We start from the raw sequence: 24,179 nt of genomic DNA on the forward strand, positions 1-24,179 counted from the left end.
GACTTGCTTGAGGTGCCACGTAGTAACTAGCAGAAATAGAATTCGAACCCAGGTCTCATGGCACCCAATCCAGTTCTCTTTACATTGTGCCATAACGTCTCCTACTCTTCCAAGGGCCCCTATGTCTGACCATGAGCCGTACCCGTATGCTAGCCCCAAGAAAGGGCTATTACCTCCACTTAAGGCAGGAGGGTAGGAAAAGGGATTGGGAAGGTCCGGCCACTTAGATGTAGCACGAGATACAAAGTCCTGAGGTCAGAGGCGTTTCTGGAGTGAAAACTGGGTGGGGTTGTGGATAAGCCTGTCCCCTCTGAATCAGGGGCTGCACAGCCCCAGCAGAGTGAGAGGGATCCTATCATTGAACTCCCGCCCAGTGCTCAGAAAATAGGACCCAAGAGTAGGAACAAGTGCATGGAATTTGGAGTCAGAAGACCTGGGTTCCAATCCCAGTTCAGCAGTCTGATCACTGTGTGACCACAGAAAGTCATTTCCCCACTCGGGCCTCACTCAGTTTCCCCATCTGTCAAAGGAGAGGATCGGGCTAGATGATCTCTATGGCCCCTTCTTGCTTGAAATCCTACGAAGCCTGTGTATGAGGTGGCATCCAGTCAGGGAAGCAGGACAGGACCCAGAGGGTTCATCGTGTGTTTGTGTGTTGAGGGCCTGGAGAAGAAGGTTCTTTGAGAACAGGGAGGGATCCAGGTCTGGTCACCTTTTGGCAGGGGAAGCCCCCGCCCTGAGCCGGAGAATGGGTCGGGCCTCAATCAGGATAAGTCTACCAGGCACGAGCCATTGGAATCCGGGCCTGGTCGTCCTGACTGGCCTTTCGTTGGGGGCCTGGCCCATTGCCCTCAGGCCCTCCCAGCTGCAGGGCTCTCTGGGTTGTTCTGATGCAGCCTCCACACAGCCCCCCTGGCTTCAGACCCCCAGAGCCATCAGGGCTCCTGAGCTGCTAATCTTCTTGAAGCGGTTGGCGGCACTCACGGCGATGAAATTTTTCTAGGAGAGAATAGATAGTGCCTAGTCAGGACCTGGGCTTTCTTCCCCAAGCTTTGCTCAAAGAGCGACGGCCCTTAGGACACTTATATCGACCGTGTTAGCATCTCACCTACATCTATCCTTCAAGGCCCAATTCCACTATTACCTCTTCCAGGAAGCCTGCCCTGATTTCTCCCAGATGGACGTGTTCTCACTCTCCTCAGACACCACTACCTAAATCACTTTGTAGGGACTTATCCTATAGCAGGATCATACATCGTTTTGTATGAGAGGCAGTGGAAAGAGTCCTGGCTCTGGAGAGAGGAGGCTTTCAGTGCAGATTCCGTCTCTGATATCTACTACCCATGTGACTTTGGGCAAGTCCTTTTGCTCTTTGAACCTCGGTTCTCTCATCTGTAAAATGGGGATAGTAATAATTGTACCAGGGCTCTAACAAATATGGTACATGGAGCAAATACCCTAATATGTGGCCAAGACAAACATGAAAGACTCCCTCTCCTCAACCTTTTTAAGACAATTCAATTCTAACTGAATGCTAAGGTCAAGTGTTTCTGAGCTTTAGCTCCACCAAAGGAATACACATAATGTTTGTGCCCTCTAAATTTTAGCACCCTTAAACAAAGCCCCAATTGCCCCACCCCAGTTACACTCATGCCTACATCTGTCATGAGGAAAGTTCTTTGTTAACCCCAAAGGGGTGAAGAAATGGCAGTTACTTTTGTTACTTCAGTTCTCCAGGCACACATGATTTCATCAGGGCAAGTACAACTCTGACACAAGCCATCATGGCATCTTCACACCTTGGAGGGCTCTCATAAGGTATTATAGCCAAACCATATTGCCTTGAGGGGAAGGGAGGAGTGCCAGCCATGAGCCTCCCTCTGCATTCAGCTAGGCTGGTTCTCCTGAGTCAGATGCACAGTCTAGCACTAAGCTGTTTCTGAAGCTTCCACAGGTTGGCAAGAACAACCAAAGTCTGTGCTGCCTCTGAGAGCTCAGCATCGCCTACCTCCGTGACGCCGGGAGGCAGCATCAAAAGAAGGTTCTGCTTTCTTATTAGTACAATGGTTAGTACCCTTGTCCACAAATACCCACTGCCCAGGTCTCACTTAATCTTTATGTGAGGCCCCTGTTGGAGGACAGGTTTGGAAAATGTTTGCTAAATTGAATCAAATCCTAGGCAGCTAGATGGCACAGTGAGCAGGGACCAGGCCTGGAGGGAGGGAGACCTGAGTTCAAATCCACCCTTAGATAGTTACTAGCTGTGTGACCCTTGGCAAGATCATTTTACCTCTGTCTGCCTCGGTTTTCTTACTTGTAAAATGGGGATAATAGTAGCACCCCTCCCCTGGTGAGGATCAAATGAGATGCTGTTTGTAAAACCTTTGGCAAACCTTGGAGCTCTACATAAGGGCTAGCCAAATATTTATTATTATGATTATTAAACTGCACTAGAATGCTCTAAGGTCCCTTCCAACTGAAATTCTGTGATCCTCTGTGATTTGCCTGGTATATATCTTGAATGTATGGATTTTTGCACCTTAGAATGTGAGTTCCTTGAGGGCAGAGACTGTGTTTTTACCTTTTTTTAATTCCTTAATGGCCAACATAGTGCCCAGCATACAGTCAGCACTTAAGAAATGCTTGTTGATTGACTGACTGAACTGAATCAAATAATAGGACTACCGTTGAAATGCAGTAGAAAGGGATCATCATGTGAGATCAGAGGGCCCGAGTGTTATTTCCGGTTCTGTTCCTTACTACCTAGGTGACCTTGGGAAAGTCACTTGCTCCAACTCCAAAAGGTGGGAGGGGTGTTTGGTCTTGATGGCCTCTTCCAGCTCTCTGCGTTGATGCCCAGGCGGTGAGCTTGGGGCTGCCTTTGAACTCCTTGGGGTCCCCTATGCTGGCCCCACCCTTGTTGGCCTCATCCATCCCCTCTTTGACCCAAATACCTTCCAGCGTCGCTTCATCACATATTTCTTGAGCAGGATCTGAGACTTGAGGCGTCGGTTACAGCGCTTGGCCTTCTCCGCCAGGTTGTTGAGCCAGGGGTGTGCCAGACACTGAGCCGCACTCATCCGTGCTCTAGGGAGGCAGTGGAAGGGAAGGTGGCTCTGTCAGAGTCTGCGTCCACCCTGGCCAGGCTCCGCGCAGCTCTACTGACCCACATATCCCAGACCCCAAGGAGGCACGGTAGAAAGGGCCTTTGGCTGGGAGGAAAGATGGGTCTCATCAGAGAATCCCAGAATGCCAAAGCTGGAAGAGGCTTTAGGGATTATTTTCAGCACAGTCCAACAATTCTCAAATTTTTTAGTCTCAGGGGTCCTTTACGTTCTTAAACATGATTGAGGTCCCCTCCAAAGAGCTTTTGTTATTGTATATCTCTCAATATATATTTATAATTATTTATTAATAATATATTAGAAATTAAAATGTCTTAAGATTCCTATATAAATAGTTTTGACTCCACAGATTCCCTGAAAGGGTCTTGGGGACCCCAGGGTCCCAGGACAACACTGAAAAACACTGAACCTCATGTCACAACTGGGGAGACTGAAGCCCAGAGATGGAAAGAGATTTGCCCACAGGGAATGAGCAGCAGAATCAGAACCATAGCTTGGGTCTCCCAAGTTGTAGGCCATTTTGTATGGGCGATTTAAAGCAATGAATGGGACTAGGGTCAGGGTGGGGTCACAGAAGAGACAGGAGTCAGGATGGGAAAAATGACGGGGGCCCAGGCCTCACCCGGGGGTCTTGACAATGAGATTGGATACGAAGTCCTTTGCCTCCTCTGAGATGGTCTCGAAGGTCTCCTCATCAAAATACCAATTGGCAGCCAGGACATTGTTAAGGGTCTCAGTGTCATCATCTCCCAGGAATGGGGAGAGGCCACTCAGCCTGCCAGGAAGGGTGGGAGGGGGAAGTATGAGTAGGAAGAAAGGGTTGTGAGGGAGGAGAGGAGAGGGAGAAGGGCAGAGTCAGAGTAGTATGGTTGTAAATGCCTAAAGATGGAAGGAAAGACTTTTCATCATAAGGACCGTCTCAAAGTGGAATGAATGGCTTCCACTAGAGATCTTGGGGGTTCTTAACTTTGTGTCCTGACCCCCCTCAGCAGCCTAGTAAAACCTATGGACCCGTTCTCAGAACCATGCTTCTAAATGCATCAAATAAGATACATGGAATTACAAAGGAATCCAATTACATTTAAATACAGTATTCACAATATTTAAAAAAAAACAAGTTGAACAGATGCTAGATTAAGAACCCCTTCCTTAGAAGTGATGAGTCTACGTAACTGGGGGTGTGACACCAGGTCAGAGATTTATATAGAGGATTCTCATTCAGGTAAAGGTTAGACAAGAAGATCTCTGAAGCTCCTTCCAACTTAGATTCTACAATTCTATCTCCAAATAATCTGGGATCTCTTCAGCTCCCAGTCTATGATTCCATGATTATATGATTTTTTTCCAACATCAAGCCGCAAACTGAACCCAGTTCAGTGTACATGGTAGGTGCTTAATAGTTATTTGTTGAATGAACGAATAGATGAATGAATGAAGGAGGGAGGAGGCAAGAACTCCAGCGTCTTGGCCTAACTTTTTCTTTTTAGAAGGAAAGGATGCAATTTAGGTCTTCCAACTAAAAAATTCTATGGGGTTTTTGCTGTACTATGCTGTCTTCAACAACCCCACTTCCAAAAAAGAGTTGGGATGCTTTACTACAGACTTTAGAGAAACATGGGGACAACAGGGGTGGCAGTGGAAAGGAGCATCATACTGGGAAAGTTCAGAAAGCGTGGTGAGAAGGTTTAAAAAAAAAAAGGAAAGGAATCCATCAAAATGATATGCACTGTAACTCCGACAAAACAAACAAAATTGAATGCTGTGAAATAATAACGACCACCCTTAGACTCAAAGAAGAGCTGGAAGAATGCGCCTTCCTCCCTTCTTTGCAGGGGTGGAGGGACTATGGGTGTGGAACACTGTATGCAATGTCAAATTTGGTTGATGCGTTAGTTTCGCAGAACTGGTTGTTTTTCGCCTTTTTTTCCCCTCTTTTTTATTCTTTGTTACAAGGGAGGGCTCTCTGGGAGTGAGGAGAAGGATAAATTGGGAAATGTAAGAGATAGAAGAGCAAAGATAGCAATAAGAATGAGCCCGGCTCCTCTTATCAATGTAGATCAACACCTCCCCTTCAACAGAGTCACAGAGAGTTCGCTGTAGCTCTGAGGAGCTGCGCGACTCGCCCACGTGTCAGAGGGAGGACTTGAATCCAGGTCTATCCTGGCTCAGAGGCTGGATCTTTAGCGACGATACCATGCTGCCTCATATATCATACCATATTATCTAATATTAATTGGAATAATAGGTGGATAACTGCCAAAGTGGATAGATCCGCTGACCAGGAATCAGGAAGACCCGAGTTCAAACTCAGTCTCATATACTAGTGACTTCAATTTCCCCATCTCTAAAATGGGGATGATGATAGCACCTGCCTCCCAGAGTTGTTGTGAGGACGACGTGAGATGGTATTTGTACAAAGTGCTTTGCAAACCTTAAAGCGGCCAGTGCCAATCCTGGAGTCAAGAAGACTCATCTCTCTGAGTTCAAATCTAGCTGTAGGAGCCTAAGCAAGTCACTTAACCCTGTGTGCCTCAGTTTCCTCATCTGTAAAATGAGCAGGAGAAAGAAATGGCGGTATCTTTGGGGTCACGAAGAGTCAGACGTGACTAAATCAACACAGCAAAAACGAACCTTAAAGTAATACGTAAATACTCACTCTGGTACTTCTCAAAGCACCTTTGCATCTGTTATTTCATTCTGTGGCTGGAAGGAAAGCGCTAGCATTCCCATTTTAGAGGTGGGAAATCTGAGGCCCACAAAAAGAAATAGACTTTCCCCAAATCACCCAGCGAGTCAGCAGGAGAGCTGGGGCTCACGCTGGGAGAGCTCTGTCCGACGTCCCAGCAGCTCTGACCCCTGAAGAGGGACTGCCTGTCCCAGCCTGCTCAGAAGACATCCGATCCTCTGCCCGACAGTGGTGGGCAGGCTCATTCCTCCTCCAGCCCTGGATGCCTCCCTGGAAGTTCACACCCTCCTGTTCCCTTTCTCGAGTCTCTGAGAACCTCCAGCATCCAGGACTGGAACATTGGGCTCTAACTTCTTTCCTTTCAACAGCTCTGATAATTCACCTCTGGATCTTAGGGAAGTTATCTCTTCTCTTTTTTTTTTTCTATTCCCTTTCCCTCTCTCCCCTTTACTAGCCTCAAGAAGGCTAGCAAATAAAATAACCTTAACCAAAACTCACATTTCTATGGCATTTTAAGGTTTACAAAGTCCTTTTATCCCTGTAACAACCGGGTGAGGCAAACCTAAAGTGTCTGGTGATCCATCTTTGCTATAGAAATGGGAATTATGATTGATGAGAATAGAGATCTGTCTGGTTTTGGTTCAGATTGGTGATGTTAAGGGTATAGGGAAGTCCCATCAAGGAAACTGCCTTCACCAATGCCTCTTGGCAGCTGTTCTGCGATGTACAGCCTTCGGGCATTGAGAGGTTAGGTGACTTGGCCCAGGGTCAAATGGGCTGCAGGTGTCAGAGGTGGGACTCAAACCCCGTTCTTCCTGACTCCAAGGCCAGTTTTCTATCTATCACACCTCTCTTGTGAGCTATCATTATCTCCATCATGCATTTGGAGAACTTTGGCTCCCGGAGATGAAGAGACTTGTCCAGAGTCACCCAGCAGGTTAGTGGCAAAGCTATGACGGAGACTGGGGTCTCCTGACTCCAACTCTAGAATTTAGAGAGAGCTGGAAAGGACCTTGGAGATCATCTACCCCAAATGCCTCATTTCACAGATGGGAAAACTGGCCCAGAGTGGTCCAGGACACACACACAGGTGGTAAGAAGCAAAAGTGGGACGCAATCCTATATCTGCTGGCTCTAAGACCAGCACCCCGGACACAACTGGCCAAGCAATGAGTTCTATACCCTCTCCTTTCCACCCTCAGCAATGAGTTCTATACCCTCTCCCTTCCACCTTTCCCCTTTTCCCTGGGCTTCAGGGAAAGGCCCAGAGGCCTGGCTCACAGCATGTAGGTGATCACGCCCATACTCCACATGTCTGTTTTATCGGATATTTGGTCGTAATTCACCACCTCTGGGGACAGGAACTCAGGGGTCCCAAAATTGACTTTGAGCTTCTCGTTGGGATTATATCTGGAGTGAGAAGGGGAGAGGGGGGAACAGATTCAGGTGCCAGTGCGTGGGTGTTGGCTCCCAAAAGGGTCATTACCTTTTTGCCTTCCCCTTCCCCCTGCCCCTTCCACTTCCAGGCACACAGCCAGGAAGCCCAAGGCCCAAGCACAGGGCATGCTGGTGTTCTCAAACTCCTGGCCAAACCCAGTCTGCAGACCGCAGACTGGGACACTCCCCTTCCGCTGGCCTGCCCTCCCCTCCCCACCCGAGCAGGAGAGCAGGAGGTCACAGGGCTGGGGAAAAGTGGCTCTTCCCTACCCCACCCACCAACCCTGGAGCTGGGGGAAGGGGGAGGAGACAGGGAGGGCAGGACAGGGGAGGGAGGAGGAGAGGGGTACCTCCGTGCCAGGCCAAAGTCAATGATCTTCACCATGTGTCCCGTGGTGCTGACACACAATATGTTCTCAGGCTGCAGAGACAGGACAAGGCCCCCACACCCACACAGCCCCTCAGACCCAGAGGCTCCTATTTCTGCCCTGGCCAGGATGCCTATCCTGATTACCCCAACACCACCTGCCACCCCTTTCCCCAAATAATCTGATGGTATTCCCCAGGGGAAGGCCCTCTCCACTCTCCTTCTTCAGCTCTTCAAATGTACTCTTTTCTTCAAGGCTTCATGACATAAGCTTTTAATATTGGCCCTGACACTCACTATATGACTCTGGGCCCCACTCCGGGCCTCTCTTCCCATCTCCAAAGTGAGGTGGACGGATTTTACTGTTCCTTCCAGCCTATGTTCTCACATTCTAGTAAGACCTCCAGCTCTGCCATTCTGTCTTCTAACACTTTGTGTTCTGACATTCTGTTAGACCCCTCCCCCAGTTCTGACATTCTATTTTCTAAGGACCTTCTCCCACACCCTGACATTCTATGTGCTAAGGTCCCTCCCAGCTCTGCCAATCTATGTTCTAACATTCTATGATCTAACATTTTGTGTTTTAACATTCTGTTAGCCCTTCCCCATCCCAATTCTGACATTCTATTTTCTAAGGACCTCTCAGCCTCTGCCATTCTATATGCTAAGGCCCCTCCCAGCTCTGCCAACCTACGTGGGAACATTCTGTGTTCTAACATTCTATTAGAGTTCCCTGCCCCACGTTCTGACATTCTATTTCATAAGGATAATCTATCTCCCACTCTGATATCCTATGTTCTAATATTCTGTTAAATGCCACCCCCAAGTTTTGACATTCTATTTTCTAAGGACCACCTCCCCCACCCCGATATTCTATTGTTCTAAGGTCCCTTCCAGTTCTCACATTCTATGGACTAACATTCTGTGTTCTAACATTCTACTAGATACCTCCTCCCAAGTTCTGAAATTCTATTTTCTAAGGACCCCTCCCCCAAACACACACTTCTACCATTCTGTGTTCTAACATCCCTCCCAGCATTCTAAATATTGCCATTGTCTAAATGTCCCTCTGGGGATGGGGGACAGGGCATCCCTCCCCATCACCTCTGTATAACTCGCACCCAAGCCTGATCTGTGGTGATGACAAGCCAGTAGGAAGAGTGATGTTGGGGCAGTTTGTCTCCACTGCTGGCCCCATCTTCTTGTGGAGCCCTCTGTCAGGTGCCCAGCACCCCTCTGCAGCTGTTGGTTTCTCAAGGCCCCCCACCTAGGCCAGTCTGTCCTACTCAGACAGTATCCTGGGCTTGGACCTCTCTCCCTGTTCCCCCAAATCAAAATCCATTCCCAGCAAAAGTTTTGATAAACTTGGGTGTTAATGAATTGGTAAGAACAGAATTCTAACAGTGCAAGATTCAGGCATCGGCCCAGGACAGTGGGTATGTGATCTTCCCAATGCCCCTCTAACTATGAGTTAGTCTGTCTTGTCTCCCCCACCCAGGCTATAATTATTATTCATACTTCAAAATTCTGTAGACCTTAATATTTACAAAGGGCTTTCATCACTCAGCCTGTGAAGCAGGGAATGTATTATTATCCCTATTCTAGAGATGCCTAAAGTAAGGCTGGAAAACCCCCAGGAAGCAGGGGTTCTCTCCCCATGTAAGTTCTACAAACTCAAGATAGTGTTCCACCCTGGTAGAGCCCATAGTACACTCAATGGCTGACTATTCTATGCCTGTTCATGACCACCATCCCATGCCCTTCACCCCCTTCCCCATCCATTGACTCAAGCTCAGGCTGGCTCTGTCAATCCACATACCTTGAGGTCTAGATGAAGGACTCTCATTTTGTGCATAAAGAGGATACCGTCGCAGATTTGTCTGACGAACACCATGGTATCCACCTCTGTCAGCTGGTAGTCCTCATCCACAATTCTCTCAAACAGCTCTCCGCCCTCCACACTGGGTGTACAAGACACAACCATGACCCCAGCCTCCAGCCACCCTCTCTTCCCAACCAGCCCCATCCAACAATAATCATCATCAGAGCTGACATTTCCATATCAATCTCCCCACACAGCTCTGTGAAGGTTAATAGCATGAGGATTATCAGTCCCATTTTACAGATAGGGAACCTGAGGCCCAGGGTGAGACGGTGACTTGCCCAGGATCACATAGCCAGAGAATGTTCAAACACTTTTGCCTAACATCCAAGCCCTCTACAATCTGGCAGCGCCCCACCTTTCCAGCCTCAGGCTCACATTCTCCATACCCTCTAGACCAGCGATGGGGAACCTGCCTACTCTACCCAAGTTGCACTTCTCTCAGGGTTCCAATCTAGCAATGCCTTCCTTTTCAGCCAAACCTTGACACCGCCTGTGACCTCTTTCTCCTTCACCCCTTTCATCCAGTTAACCTGTCAGTTTTGTGTCTGAATTCTCTCCCATACCTCATCCGCCCTCTCTGTACCTCCTGCCACACTCCCCTTGTATGGGCCCTCATTACTATCTGTCTGGATTCTTTCTATTTCCACAATTTCCCCTCTTTGATCTATCCTTTATACCGTTGCCAAAAAAATCTTCCCTCTGTATAAATCCATCTGGTCATGCCCCTACTCAAAAACTCTAGTGACTCCTTATTACCAGCCAAGTGAAAGTTAGAGTCCCTTTCCTGGCATTCAAGGCCTGCAATTATCTGGCAACACTTTACCTTTCTAGCCTTATACTCAATATTCGGTCCAACCTGGACCTCTCCCAAGGCACCTTACACTGACTTTGATCAGACAATATTTTCTGTGCCTGGATTTTCTCCCAACCTGTTTCTTTTGCTTTTTGGAATCCCACCTGCTCTTGAAGGCCCTACTCCTCCAGTAAGCATTCCCTGATCCTCCTCTGATCTCCCATAGCATTTTGTTTGCACTGCTTGCTACATATATAACGAAATATTGTATATCATAGATACTGTGTCTGTATCTTTTCCCCTCCATAAGGGGAAGCTCCATAAGGACAGGGACCCTGTCTCATCTAAACTTTGTGACTTCCCCAGCACAAAGCAAATGGCTCTACACACGATAGGTGTCTAATAGATGTTTCCTGACATGGTAAAGTCAGAACTTGAACCCAGATCTTCTGAGCCAAATACAGAACACTTCCCACTACCCCACACTGGCTAGATGTGTGTTTGGCGCTAGAGGACTGGCTTTCCTGGGGTGGATGTGGATCTAGGGGTAGAGGCCTCTTCAGGGAAGGCCGCTCAGCATGAGGTTTAGGAAGAGGAGGACGGATCAAAGGCTCAGGTGTAGAATGAGTTCCTCAATCTTCTCGGAGAATGCCCACCCTCCCCCTAATTATTCACTCACAACTCCATGAAGAGGATGATCTCATGGGAGGTCTCGATGGCTGCATAGAGCTGGATAAGATTATGGTGGTTCAGCTGGTTCATCACCTCAATTTCCAACAGTGCCATCTCCTGGGTTCCGGAAATAGTCAGACAACATTGACAGCATCACTATCACTACCACCAACATCAGCACTAGCCACTTTATTTTTTTACCATTTTCCACATCTGCCATTATCACCATCACCTCCATCACCACCATCACCAATACCATTATCATCATCATCACCACCACCGCCATCATAGTCCTGATATTTACCAGCATCATTAATATTGCAGCAGCAGCACCACCGCCACCATCACCATCATCACCATCATCATCACCATCATCAACATAGCCATTCTCATTATCACCACCAGTCACTATACCTACCATCACCATCACCACCATCACCACAGCCATTCTCATCACCACCAGTCACTATATCTACCACCACCACCACCATCATCATCACCACTATCATCATGTTCACCATCACCTTCACGACCACCAAGCCTTAAACAAATGTCTCACTGCTTGTAGTCCTGTGCTGGGTGCTGGAACTATACAGGCTAGGTTATCTTCCTGGGGCAGGGATAAAAGGGAGATTGCCCTCTTTGGACCAAGGGAAAGTCTAGAGTCTGATCAGGCTGGGGGAGCCCTAGGTAGGGAGAAAGTGGAAGGCTGTGCAGTGCAGGTATTCCCTCCCCAAAGCTCTCTTCCTGTAGCCTTCTACAGGGGAGAGAGATTCTGGAAGGGACATGTGTAATAGATGGAGGGAGCTGGGAAAGACAGGATACCCAAAGAGCCAGGTTCCCAATCACTCCCAAAGGACAAGTAGATGGACAAGATCCACCTGCTGCCCCAGTAGACCCCACCTTGTCTTTTGGGCTTTGCTTCTTGATGATCTTCGCAGCCAATTTGAGGCCTGTGGCTTTCTCTGTACATGTGCAAACTGCCCCAAATTTCCCCCTAGAGAAAAGAGGAGTTTAGGGTCAGAAGGCCATTGGACAAGGGAACAGGGTATAGTATGCCCAAGGATGGCTTGGCCCCAACCCAGATTGATCACTGACCCCACCCACTCCCTGGGGAGGAAGATAACTGGACTAGATTCTAGCTGTGGCTCTATGTGACCTCTGACAAGGTCTTTCTTTCTCAATGACCCTCATTTTCCCTATCGATTGTCATTAAGTTGTTTCAGTTGTCTGACTCTTCATGAACCCATTTGGGGTTTTCTTGGTAAAAATACTGGAGTGGTTTGTCTTTTACTTCTCCAGCTCATCTTACAGATGAGGAAACTGAGGCAAACAGGGTGAAGTGACTTGCCCAGAGTCACACAGCTAGTAACTGTCTGAGGCCAGATTTGAACTCAGGAAGATGAACTTCTTGACTCCAGGTCTGACACTTTAATCACTGTGCCACCTAGCTGCCCCTTTACTCATCTATAAAATTGTAATGACCAAATGGGACTGCCATGAGCATCCAACAATAAAACAGATAAATTAAGTAGATCATTGTTGTTTGTCCTTTGTTCTTGAAGAGGACCATGATATCAGGGAGGTGATGCCATGACATGCAAGTGAATTGGATTTAAGTGATGGAGGGCTGTGCAAAGTCACCAGCCTCACTTTCTGCTCTGGAGCCACCTGGGTCCAATGGCAAGATATAGATTAGGACAACTGGAGATAGCTCTCAAGTAGATTTGAGGAATGACTAAAAGACCCTTCAGGAGCTCCACTCTTTCCCCAGGGGAACTCCAAAAGATCAAAGCCTACAGGGGAGGGAAAACCAGGAAGGATCACTGGTTTTGTATGCATGGGGTGTGTGTGTGTGTGTGTGTGTGTGTGTGTGTGCATGTATGTATACAAAAGAACATCAAAACATTACACAAATACACCCCACCTTTTAAGCTGGGTCACCCCCATATCCTGTGACCTGAGCAGTGAGAGGCAGTTTGAGCTAAGTCAGGGCTGTCCAAGGTCAGGCATAATAATAGCTAACGTTAATCTGTTTGCTTTAATCAGGGGTATGCTGGTAAATGTTTAATAACCAGCTCCTGAAAAAAAAATGCATATACAAAGCATACATTTAGGTTTAATCTTCATTATCATTTTCTCCATTACTTTCTTAAGTCTAGCCAGAGGTTCCCAAAGTGGGTGATACCACCCCTTGGGGGATGCTAGAACAATGGGGGGAGGACAGTAGTAGCCTCAGGTGCAATTGGGGGGCATTGAATAAAAAATAAGGAAGCAGTGAAAGCATAAGGAGAGAAGAAATTTTTAAAAAACCAGTACACATTTCATCTGTTGTGTAACAGAGTTAAAGTCATAGTGATTACATTATTTTCTAAATAAACATGCAAAATGCAAGTTATAACTGATCAGTGGTCAAGTCTGCTGACAGGTCTTAACAAGCAAGTGTTGGCAGACAAGCATGTCATGCATTGTTGGGGAGTCCAGCATGCATTGGCAGGAATACGTGAGTGTAATGACTCGTTTACAATACAATAATATATGGTAACATGATGCAATATTGTATCATCAAAATTTCAATGCAGGGAAAAAACAAAAATTTACAAGAAATTATTAAATTTAAGATCTGTCATCTAAAAAAATATACATTTTATATATTTTTTGAAATGATGCAAGTTAAAAAAAAAAACATTAAAGGGTTAAAGAAAGTAGATTTCCAGGAGGGCGCTGAGTAATTTTTTTTTAAAGGGAGAGGTAGGTCAAGTAAATTTGGGAGCCTCTGGTCTAGATGAACAATAAAACAATAAATCGATAAAACAATAAATGACTTGTAGGTTTGTCAGAGGTGTAAATGCTCACATTGAAAATTTAACAATTGGCTCTCCTGAGCCAGCTGGAGTTGGTTCCAGCATACCCCAGCTTTAAAGTCTACAAAGCATTTATAAACATTCCCTAATTTGAGCCTCACAACGACTCTTGGGAGAGAAGCACAGGCATTATCCCACTTTGCAGACAAGGAAGCTGAGACTTTGGTCTCACAGCCAGTAAGTGCGACAGAATTTGAACCCAGATTTTTCCAGCACTCTTTTACACTCCCTCTGAAAATATTCCACTGCTACCTTGCTAAGGGGACGGCACCCCCCTCCCTCTGTATTCACCATTCTCTACCTCCGATAAAACAGGACAGATGTGAGGGATCTCTGAAACCCCCCTAGCTTCCCCCCTAGGCACCAATACTCTCTCCCTTTTCAAATTACCTGGTATAATACTTCTCTGTGTACATGTTGGATCTCCACAGTTGAATATAATCTCCTTGAGGGCAAGAACCGCTTCATTTTTGTCTTTATATCACCAATGCCTGGCAAAGCGCCTCACACACAGGAGGTACTTAATAAATGGTTGGTTGAAATCAATTTTGGTTGAATTCAGTTGAATCCAGTCCAACTGAATTGAATTCAACTAGCATTTATTAAATGCCTCCTATGTAAAAGGCACTTTGCCAGGCAAGTTGGACCCACTTGAATCCATCTATGCTAAAGGTGGGCAGGTAGGGATCTCCGGTGTCTATTTCCTCTCCCTGCCTCCTCCTCACCCTTCTCATCATCCAGCCTTGATCCCCAGCACCTACGATAGGTGCTTAATAAATCTCATGGAACTGAATTACCTGCCCTCCCTCCCTCCCTTCCTCCCTCCCTCCTCCTGCACCCAGACCAGTCTGGCAGAGGCTCTCCACCCATGCATCAGTACGGCTTCTTACCCTCCCAGTTGATTCTGGGAATTGATGGTGAATTCACTGGTCACATTTGTAGTCTTTAGCTCCACAATGCGGTGAGGGAAGGGAGCCGGAGGAGGGGGGCAGTCATCTGAGAACAAATAAAATACACCTTCATTAAGGCAGGGGCTGGCCTTTGTCATTTTCTGGTGCGTAACACTGTGTGTGGTATGCAGTAGGTACTTAATCAATGCTTGTTCACTGATTAAGAGACTGCGTACAGAATATAGACTGGGCTAAGTGGATAGAATCTGAATCAGCTCGGGGAAAGGAGCAGGACCCCACTACCTTAGAAAACCACCACCACAACTGACTCACCCATCCCCCTAAGAGCTCGGATGCTTCCCCAGTCCTGTGCTTACCCTCAGCCCACTTCAGCGAATTTTTGCTAAATCTCCGGGAGCAAGCATTAATGGCTGATAATGTGGGTGGGAGGTATTACATTGTAATGGAAGGAGTACTAGTTGAGGAGTCAGGAGAACTGGATTCGAGTCCTGACTTGGACTAATCGTGTGAGCCCCAGGGAAGTGGGTTGAGAGTCAGAGAACCTGGGATCATAGGATCACAGAATGTAGTACCTGAAGCTTTGAATCTAGCCCTACTACCTGTGTGACCCTTGGATTAAGTGACTTGACTTCTCCAGGACAGTTTCTTTCTCTGTAAAATGAGGGAGTTGAACCAGCTCTGTCATTCAATGTTTCATCATACTCCAGGACCCTTAAAAGCCTTAGGGACACCTCGGAGTACCTCCCAGCCCCACTACTACCATAATCAAGTGTCCAAGGCGGGGGTCTGTTGGGGCCAGGGAACTATCCCTTCCCGGAGACATTCTTCCCTGATGGTCTTATTCCTGGAAGCAGGGGCTGAAACACATATTGGTTATGAGGAGAGAGAAGCAGCAAGATGGCAGATCTAGTGTCTGACCAGTACCATAAAGATCTGAGTTCAAATCCTGCGTCAGCTGCTTCTAGCTGTGTGACCTTGGACAAGTCATTGATAACCTTTTTCAGACTCAGTTTCCTCATTGGTGATATGGGGATATTAATAACACCTACCTCCCAGGATTGGGTGTTATAAAATTTAAAGTTCTATATAGATGTTAGCTGTTATGACCTGAGTTCAAATGCAGCCTCAGACATTTCTTAGCTTTGTGACCCTGAGCAAGTCACTTAACTGCTGCCTTCCTCAGTTTCCTCATTTGTAAAATGGGGATATTAATAACACCTAGGGTTGTGAGGCTCAAATGAGAAAATAATCGTACTCAGCACAGGGCCTGGCACAGAGTAACTGCTATCTAAATATTAGCTATTATTATTCTTTTGGAGAGAGGGAAGGGGAAGAAACCCCCAGAGACGCTGAGAAGCCACGTTTGCCATAGACAGAGGTTGCCACCTAGTGCCAGAGACCAGGAATACGCAGCCTTTGCTCGGGACTGAACGTGAATGCATTGGATCCCCGGGAGCAGTGGGGAGCCTTCTACGACAGGCCCCTGTACCCGGGAGCCCAGCCTGTTTGCCACGGAGCCGCGGCGTGATGTAGGGAAGACTTTGTGTCCAGCGCGGCAGGCTGGTACTGACTCTCCACCATCTCCCTGGCCCCACAGACTCTCTTCACCCACCCCACCTCGCCTCTCCAGGGCTCTAATAGAGTTTGTTCCAGCCATACACATCCCACGGGGAATTAAAGACGAGTATTCATCAGCCCAGGTGGGAGCCCCAGACTTGGCAAGGCCTTAATGTGCCCCTAGCAGGCCGCTAGGTGGTGCAGTAGACAGAGCACTGGGCCTGCAGTTGGGAAGACAAGTTCAAATCTGGCTTCAGATACTTATACTTTCTATCTGTAGATAGGGATAATAGGGATGGTAACGATAGGGATAAAAATAACACCTACCTCGAAGCGTTGTTGTGAGGATCTAATGAGATAATATTTGTAAATCGCCCGGCACATAGTAGGCTCTATAGAAATGCTTATTTCCCTTTGGGTTCATTTTGTTCCTCCTCTGCTCAAGAACATTCTATGGTTCTCTATTGCCTCAGGATAAAGTCACAGACTCTAGATCTGAGAGGGACCTCATAACAGAATTTTTGTGCTCGATACCAGTGATTTCATATGGAGAGAACTCCTCCACTGATGAACAACAGCTCCTCTCTAACTTATGGCCTTATGGAGTTGCCTGGAAACATTTAGAGGTTAAGTGACATGCCCACAGTCACGCAGCTAGTATGTGTCCCAGGCAGAACTCAATCCAAGTCTTTCTGACTCCAAAACCGTTCCTCTATTCAGGATGCCTATTCAGCCACCTCTTTCATAACAGAATGTTAGAGCTGAATGTGATCTTCAGATGCACCACAACAGAACCAGAAAGAACATTAAAAATTATTTAATCCGACTCTCTTAGGCAGGAACTGCTGCTCCCATTATAACCCTTCGGGGGTCCCCAGGTCTGAGAGAACTCCCATCAAACCTGCCTATAGCAACGCAGCCCAAGACCGTGCGGAGCTCCCCACTTCACTGAGCTCCTGGAGTCCCTTTTTCTGTGCCCCAAATATCAGCATTTACTTACTCTGATCCACATGAGACGTCTCCCCAACCAAGACAATACTATGACCTCCCTGAAGGCTGGGACTGAGGTCTACTTAAGCCTGTGTCAGTTAAAGTAAGGATGGGTAGTAAGCTGGGCATTTCATCTGGAGTCCTCCTAACTCCATAAGTCACAAATCCTTCACTTCTGTAGCTTTCTCACAGCCCCTCATACCTGTATCTGGAAACTCAGAATCTCGGTCATGCACATCTAGAGACCAACAAGCCCAACCCTTCATATCCACATCCAGAGACAACCATTCCCAACCTCTCACTTCAACAGAGCAATCTGAAACTTCCCATCTATATCTAGAACCCAACAATCCCACCCTCCCTCATCTGTATCTGGAACCTAACAATCTCAACTCTTCTTATCAGTATTTAGAATTTTATCCCTCACAATTGTGTCTAGAATCTAACAATCCCAACCCCTCTTATCTGTATCTGGAACGTAACCATCCCAATTCTTCTTATCGATCTCTAGAATCTAACCCCTCACAGTTGTGTCTAGAACATAACAATTCCAACTGCTTTCATCCATATCTAGAACCCAACAATCTCAACTCCTCTCATTAATTATCTAGAACCAAACAACTCCAAATCTTCTCATCTGTAGCTATAATTTAACCTCACCTTTGTGAGACTCCTTTGTGTCTCAGATCTAACAATCCCAACTTTTCAGATCTGTATCTAGAACCTTAGAAGTTCAATCCCCTCACGTCTGTATCTAGAACCCCAAAATGAAACCCCCTCACATCTGGGAGCTGAGTGTATTGAAAAAGGGCAATGGATTTGGAATCAGAGGATCTGGGTTCAAATTCTTAAGCCATCATTCCATATGTACGTGGAGTTGGGCTAGTCACTCAACTCTCTGAGCCTCAGTTTCCATATCTGTGAAACGGGAGGACGGGACTAGATGACCTCTGGCATCCTTTCCAGCTACCTATGGTCCTTCGATCTGGATCCAGAACCTAATGATCCCAGCCATTTACATCTGCACCAAGCTACTCAGGCCTCCCTGGGTCACACAATTAGCACAGTGCCCGACACATTGGAGATGCTCAATAAATACTTAGCGACTGGTTGAATTTATAAACCATCTTGATTCTCATAAATGAGGCGGCAGATGGCACAGTGAACAGAGCATTGGGCCTGGAGTCAGGAGAGTTCAAATCCAGCCTCAGACCTTCCTAGCTGTGTGACTCTGGGCAAGTCACTGAACCCCAGCTTGCCTCAGTTTCCTTATCCGTAAAATGAGGGTTATGATAGCACTTGCTTCCAAGGGTTGTTGTGAGATCAAATGAGACAGTATTAGTAAAACACTTAGCACAGTGCCTGGCACATTGCAAGCTCAACGTAAATATTAGCTATCGTTGTTATTATTATCACTATTCACAACACCCCTGGGAGATGGGCTGAGAAAGGATTATTGTCTTCATTTTACGTGAAGAAAGTACTTTGTAAAACTTGAAACACTATAGAAATGCTTTTGTTAGCAAGCCTGCTTTCTTCCTTTAAAAAACAAAACAAAAATCTTTCATTTGGTCTGAGAAGGATCTCAAAGCACCTTACTTAGGCTTCTGCCTCACTAGGGTAGGAGATGTGTAGGCATGGGGCAGGGGTGGGAGGACAGACAGGACGCTGGGGTGGAAACCGGAGCTGAATTCAGACTTCTGCCCCAATGCATGAGACTGCCTGGTTTTCCAGCACTATCTGGTGACATCTGCTCGATGTCAGGGCTCGGTGTCCCTGCCTCGAGCCCTCTCCTTGGCCAGGAAGGGAATCCTGTCCGGGAGCCTGAGCTGAGTGAGCAAAGGTCAGGCCCCAACTTGTCCCTAGGCTGGGGGGTGGTGGGGGGAGAGTAGGGTTGGCAGTGTCTTTTCTGAGTCTAATGTTACTGCCCTGGGGGCCATTCAGGCTGGGCCTTGGATCTGGTTGGCACAAGATCCTGGTCCCTTTGGTTCTTCAGCAGGCTACAGATCCCATTGAGTTGGGGGAGGAGAGTGCTAGAGTTTGGGGACTATGGTCCCTAAGCCCTAGACATGGGCTAACCCCCTGCTGAACCCCATTTCATTGCTAAACCTACCCAGAATCTCAAAGTTCTCCTCTTTGTTGGCACTAGGACAGGCGGTCTTCTCTGTCGCCTCTTTTTCCAGAGGAACAGCCTGGAACACGATCCCTTCTGGGTTGTCCTCTTCTCCTTTAGCTGAGCTGCTGTCTGGCTGGGCCTTGGAAGGACTGGCTGGGCTGGGTTGGGCCTGGGATTTCTCTCCTTCTGGGCCCTGAGCCTTCTCCAAAGGCTTCTCCTTCTGGCTCCCTGCCTGAGGATCCACCAACTCCTTCCCTCCCTCTGCTAGCTTGCTGGAAGCACCTGGGGTGGAGCAGGCTTGCCCAGGGATGGTTCCTGAGATCTGAGAATCCTGCTTTCCACTGAGAGCTTTCCCAGCTTCCCCCAGGCTCTTTTCCATCGGCTTCTCAGAGCTAGAAAAGAGGGAGAGGGTAGATTTTAGATCCCTTCAGTGGTTAAGGCTCCCTAGTCCCCGACCATCTCAGGGACCCAAGTAGGGTCCGTGATTTCATGGAAGGTTACTAGACAGACAATGCCATTACCAGGTCAAATTCTAGGCCACAGGCTAGGGGATGAAGGGAATGGGTGCCCAGGAAAAGTCACGCTCGGTATCTGGAGGCCTGATAGGCTATGTTCCTCAGAATAGGGAGGATGAAGACTGGCACCCCAGAGGGAAACAAGGGGGATAATTTTACAAGATGCTGGACTTACAAATGCCCTATCAGAGCTGAAAGGAACCTTAGAGAGATAGCTAGGGCAACCCTTCCTCATTTTGCAAAGAAGAAAGCTAAAGGCTCCGGGAAGGAAAATGACTTGTTTAAGATCACTAAAGTTGCTAACAGAGCTAAGACTAGACTGCCTTTCACTGAAAAGCCCTGTGGGTGCTGGGATGGGAGAGCACTTACCTCTGGATAGTAGCAGGGCAGCTGGGGCTGTGTAAGAAGGGTGGGGGTGCCTTCCTAGGTTCTGCTTTGCCTGCTGGCTTCTTTTCTCCCTTGGTCTGTTCTCCTGCCCCTTGGCCACCCTTGTTGTCCTGCCCAGTCTCAGACCCCTTGGTGCCAGCCTCTGGTTTCTTCCCTGACGATTCCATCGGTAGGGACTGCTGAGGCAGGGCAGCCATTGGTCCAGCACTCCCCTCCGCTGCCAGGGATGCCTCCCCTGCCCCTCCATCTGGGTGGGCCACCCCACCAGCAGCAGTAGCACTCTCCTTGGGGGGGCCTGGGCTGCCAGGCAGAGGCTGGCCTGGAGGCACAGCTCCTTTCTCCTGGACAAGAGAAGCCTCATCAGCCTTGCCTTTGGAGTCATTATCTGCAAGTGAGAAGGTGATATTAAATTGGGTGGTCCCCTGAGCCAACTTGCTGGAGCTCCCTGGTCCTGCTCCATGTCTTCTTAATCCTCTCCCCATTAACAATAACAACTTATATTTCTATAGCTCAAGCAACAGACGAGGCAAGGATTACAGCCCTCCCCAACCCTTCCCCTACATCGGTTTTTTTTTTCAAAGATAGACTAAGGTTCAGAAACAATCATAGGATCTTAGAGGTAGAAGGAAGCTTAAGCATCATCGAATGCAGTCCAATCATTTTGCAAACGAGGAAGCAGAAGCCCAGAAAGAGGAAGGGGTTTGCCGAGATCACATACCACTGAGTCTGGGATCTGAATGCAGATCTCTCTTGACTCCAAATACAGACTTCTTCCCCACCACCGTTATGTGAGGGCCTAGATTCCTGGCCCAAGTGCCAGGCCCTTTCAGTCCTGGGTCTCAGGTCTCCCACCCCTCCTGGTGGGCAGCTTGATGGTGCCCACAACTCCCACCTCCATGCCTGAGATGCTCATGCCCTCCTCCCAAGGCCTCGCTTCCCCTGGCTGGCTGACAATGAGACCCACCCCTGTATCCTGCTTGCCCTTTTCCAGGAATGCTCAGAACTGGGCCCTCTGCACAGAGTCGCTGTGCATCTTTTCAAGAAGGGGAGTAGGAATATGCCAGGGGTTTGCCCAGTGCCCAGACCCTAACTTCCTGCCTGCCAGGTGACCAGGGGGCATTTCCCATCTCTCTTGAGAAAACCTGTGGAGCAGTGGGAAAAGCCCTGGGTTTGGAGTCCAAGGAGCTGGTTTAAAAAACTGATTCTGCTGCTTATGGAGAAATTCACTTCCTGTCTCTGGGCCTCCGTTTCCTAGTCTACAAAATGAAAGACTTGAACTTGGCATCAGTCAGTCAACAAGAATTTTTTGAGTGCTCACTGTATTCCAGGCCCTATTCTAAAAGCTGGAGATGCAAAGAGAGGCAAAGACACAGCCCTTGACCTCAAGGAGCTTCCATTCTAATGAGGAAGACAGCAGTCTCTTCTCAGCCACGCAGGGCTCCAGAGGGTATCCCTTACTGCCCTCTGAGCTAGGGACTCTGAGCAGATGATGGCAGGAAATAGCACAGCTTAGGGCGCAGACTCACAAAGAGAAGGATTCCAGCCCAGAAGGTGGCAGGGAGGGCAGGTGTTTGCCTTCGGCCTCCCACCTCAGGGTTTCAAGCTCTCTACTGGCTACCTCCCCCGAGTACTACCTACCACCTGCTAGCTCCCACCCGCAATCCCAGCACCTGGACCCGCTTCTGGGCTTGGGGTTCCTTTGCCTGTGGTTGCCATGAGGGAGGCTGGTCCTTCTGTTTGTCTGCCTCTAGTCTGTCCAACTATTGCCTGCAGAGAGAAGAGGGGAGGGGAGTTTTCAGTACTGGGGAATGAAAGGGCAAAGGGAACAGGAGGTAAGCTAGGGGAGATCCTGACCAAGATGGGTCCTAGCAAGGGTGGGAAACCCCGAGAACTGAGGGGCAGGAGAGAGGGCATTAGAGGTGGCTGTGGGGCATTCCAGGGGGGGATAGGGGAATTCAGTCCTGATTGTGGGGTGAAGTCTGGTGGGTTGCACAGACTGAATATGAATGACCCTCAGATCCAGAAGGTGCTGAGTGGTAAGGGACTAGGGAACTGGGTGAGTGGAGGGGGTGGGGAGGTTACCTGGTGGCCAAGCCCGGGCCAGGGCAGAGACGTGCGGCTGCCGGGGAGGTTGCTGCTCTATAACGAGTACAACAGTGCTGGGGAGGCAGTAGAAGAGGAGGAGGAGGAGGAGGAGGAGGTGCAGGACGAGAAGGATCCCTTACACGGGGGCCATGCAGCTATGAGCCCAACAAGCTTCGACTTTCGGGCCACCTGTTCCTCTTGGCCCAGGTTCAGAGGACACGCCATTCTTCCCACGGCCACCCTCCCGGCCAGCAGGGGCTCAGGCTTGGGGGAGCCGGGGCAGGGAAACAAACAGAAGCAGATGAGAGAAGAGACAGAGAGGAAGCAGTCACTGCCCAGTCACCCAGGCCTCTGCACCCCTGGACCTAGATAGATATCTGTTCCTGACACCCAAGCTTCTCCTGTTTCCCTGGGTCCTGTGCAATACCGAGAGGGTGGCTGGACTACCAGGGTCTTGCCTGGGGAGCACCCCCTATATCCCTCTACATCTTAACCCTGGGGTCCACAGACCCATTTGAGGGGAGGGGGTGCCTGTGAACTTGCCTGTTGTTTTTTTTAATTTTGAGAACCATATTTCAGTATGATTTCCTGTCTCCCATATGATTCCAATATGGTTTCATATTTCAATATGGTTTCCTTTGGAATCCTATACATTATATTTTGTGCATTTAAAAACATATCTCTGAGGAGTCAAGCTTCACTAGACTGCCAAAAGGTCCATGATACAAAAGCAAAGGTTAATAACCTCTGGCCTAGAGCCACACTTATGAGGTATTATTTTCCTTGGTGCAGATGTGACTTATGGGGGGAGGAGTGGTGTTCAAAGGGGCCTGACCTGAGGCAGTAGGGAAATTCAGACCCTCGGTGAGACTAAGGACATGAGGCCTGCTTCATTCTCTGAAACATGAAGGGAGTAGAATAGATGGGTTCCAAGGTCCATTCGAGCTCTAACATTCTTCTTCCTCCATTCTAAGATCCTTGCCAGCTCAAGACTTGGAGTCAGAAGACTTGAATTTGAAACCCGGCTTTGACTCATACCAATTGTGTGACCCTGGGTGAGTCCCTTTGCTTCCAGAGCCTCAGTTTCTTTATAAATGGATAGCTGCCTACAAAACAGGGGCAGTAATCCTTGCACGGTCTACCTTGAAGGACTGCAGATGACAAGAATGCTTGTAAGTTTTAAAGTCCTATGAAAACAGGAGGTTTTTCTATTCTTGCTAAGGTCCCTTCTAGCTCTGCCATTCTACAGCCTTTGTCCTAAGATCCTTCCCAGCTCTGACATTCTATGTTCTGTGTCCTAAATTCCTTCCTAGCTTCATCATTCTGTTAGTCTGTGACTTTGGGCACTGACCCTAGATGGATTGCCCTGAGGCCCAGGATACCGGGGAACCGCAGGGCCTTCCCCCTGGAGGCACAAGTCTCCTGGGGTCTGGTTGGTGCACTCAAGTCACATCCACACCAAGGACAAGAACAACGTTGCCCCAGGCTGGCCGCATGGTTACCACCACCCCCGACCTCAGTCCAGAGCCCTGAGGGGCTATTTAGGGGACATGACACCTATCTCGGTGTGGTAGGGGAGAGAGAGAGAGAGAGATCAATTTAAAGTCAGAAGAGCTGGGTCCTAGCCCTGCCCCAGCCCCTCCCACATTAGACTGTGAGATCTGTGAAAGCACGAACTGTCTTTTGCCTTTCTTTGTATTCCTAGCCCTTGACACAGTGCCTGGCACATAGCAGATGCTTAAATGTTTATTGAATGACTAACGGCTCACTGACCTATCCTTCAAATACA

At 48.2% G+C, this 24,179-nt stretch overlaps 1 protein-coding gene across 1 annotated transcript; it reads right to left on the minus strand.

Annotated features, from left to right (window-relative positions):
- Window positions 1–918: 918 nt before the first annotated feature.
- On the minus strand, window positions 919–22,021 carry MYLK2 (myosin light chain kinase 2). The gene is made up of 12 exons (XM_036751589.1): window positions 21,976–22,021; window positions 20,288–20,690; window positions 19,401–19,795; window positions 14,720–14,825; window positions 11,869–11,962; window positions 10,973–11,082; window positions 9,435–9,576; window positions 7,599–7,669; window positions 7,093–7,221; window positions 3,748–3,900; window positions 2,955–3,087; window positions 919–999 (listed from the first exon to the last, which is right to left on the minus strand). Exons 1-12 carry the CDS (start codon window positions 22,019–22,021, stop codon window positions 919–921), a joined length of 1,863 nt encoding a protein of 620 aa, XP_036607484.1.
- Window positions 22,022–24,179: the final 2,158 nt, after the last annotated feature.

The sequence above is a fragment of the Trichosurus vulpecula genome, chromosome 3 (genome assembly GCF_011100635.1).
Source record: "Trichosurus vulpecula isolate mTriVul1 chromosome 3, mTriVul1.pri, whole genome shotgun sequence".
NCBI lineage: Eukaryota > Metazoa > Chordata > Mammalia > Diprotodontia > Phalangeridae > Trichosurus > Trichosurus vulpecula.

Excerpts from the sequence above, each read along its gene's own strand:
- MYLK2 (XM_036751589.1), bottom strand. The coding sequence starts at position 22,021 with ATGGCAACCACAGGCAAAGGAACCCCAAGCCCAGAAGCGGGTCCAG. Across the intron at positions 20,691-21,975 it reads AAGCCCAGAAGCGGGTCCAG|ATAATGACTCCAAAGGCAAG; the intron begins GTGCTGGGATTG and ends TCTCACTTGCAG. Across the intron at positions 9,577-10,972 it reads ATCATCCTCTTCATGGAGTT|TGTGGAGGGCGGAGAGCTGT; the intron begins GTGAGTGAATAA and ends TTGTACACCCAG.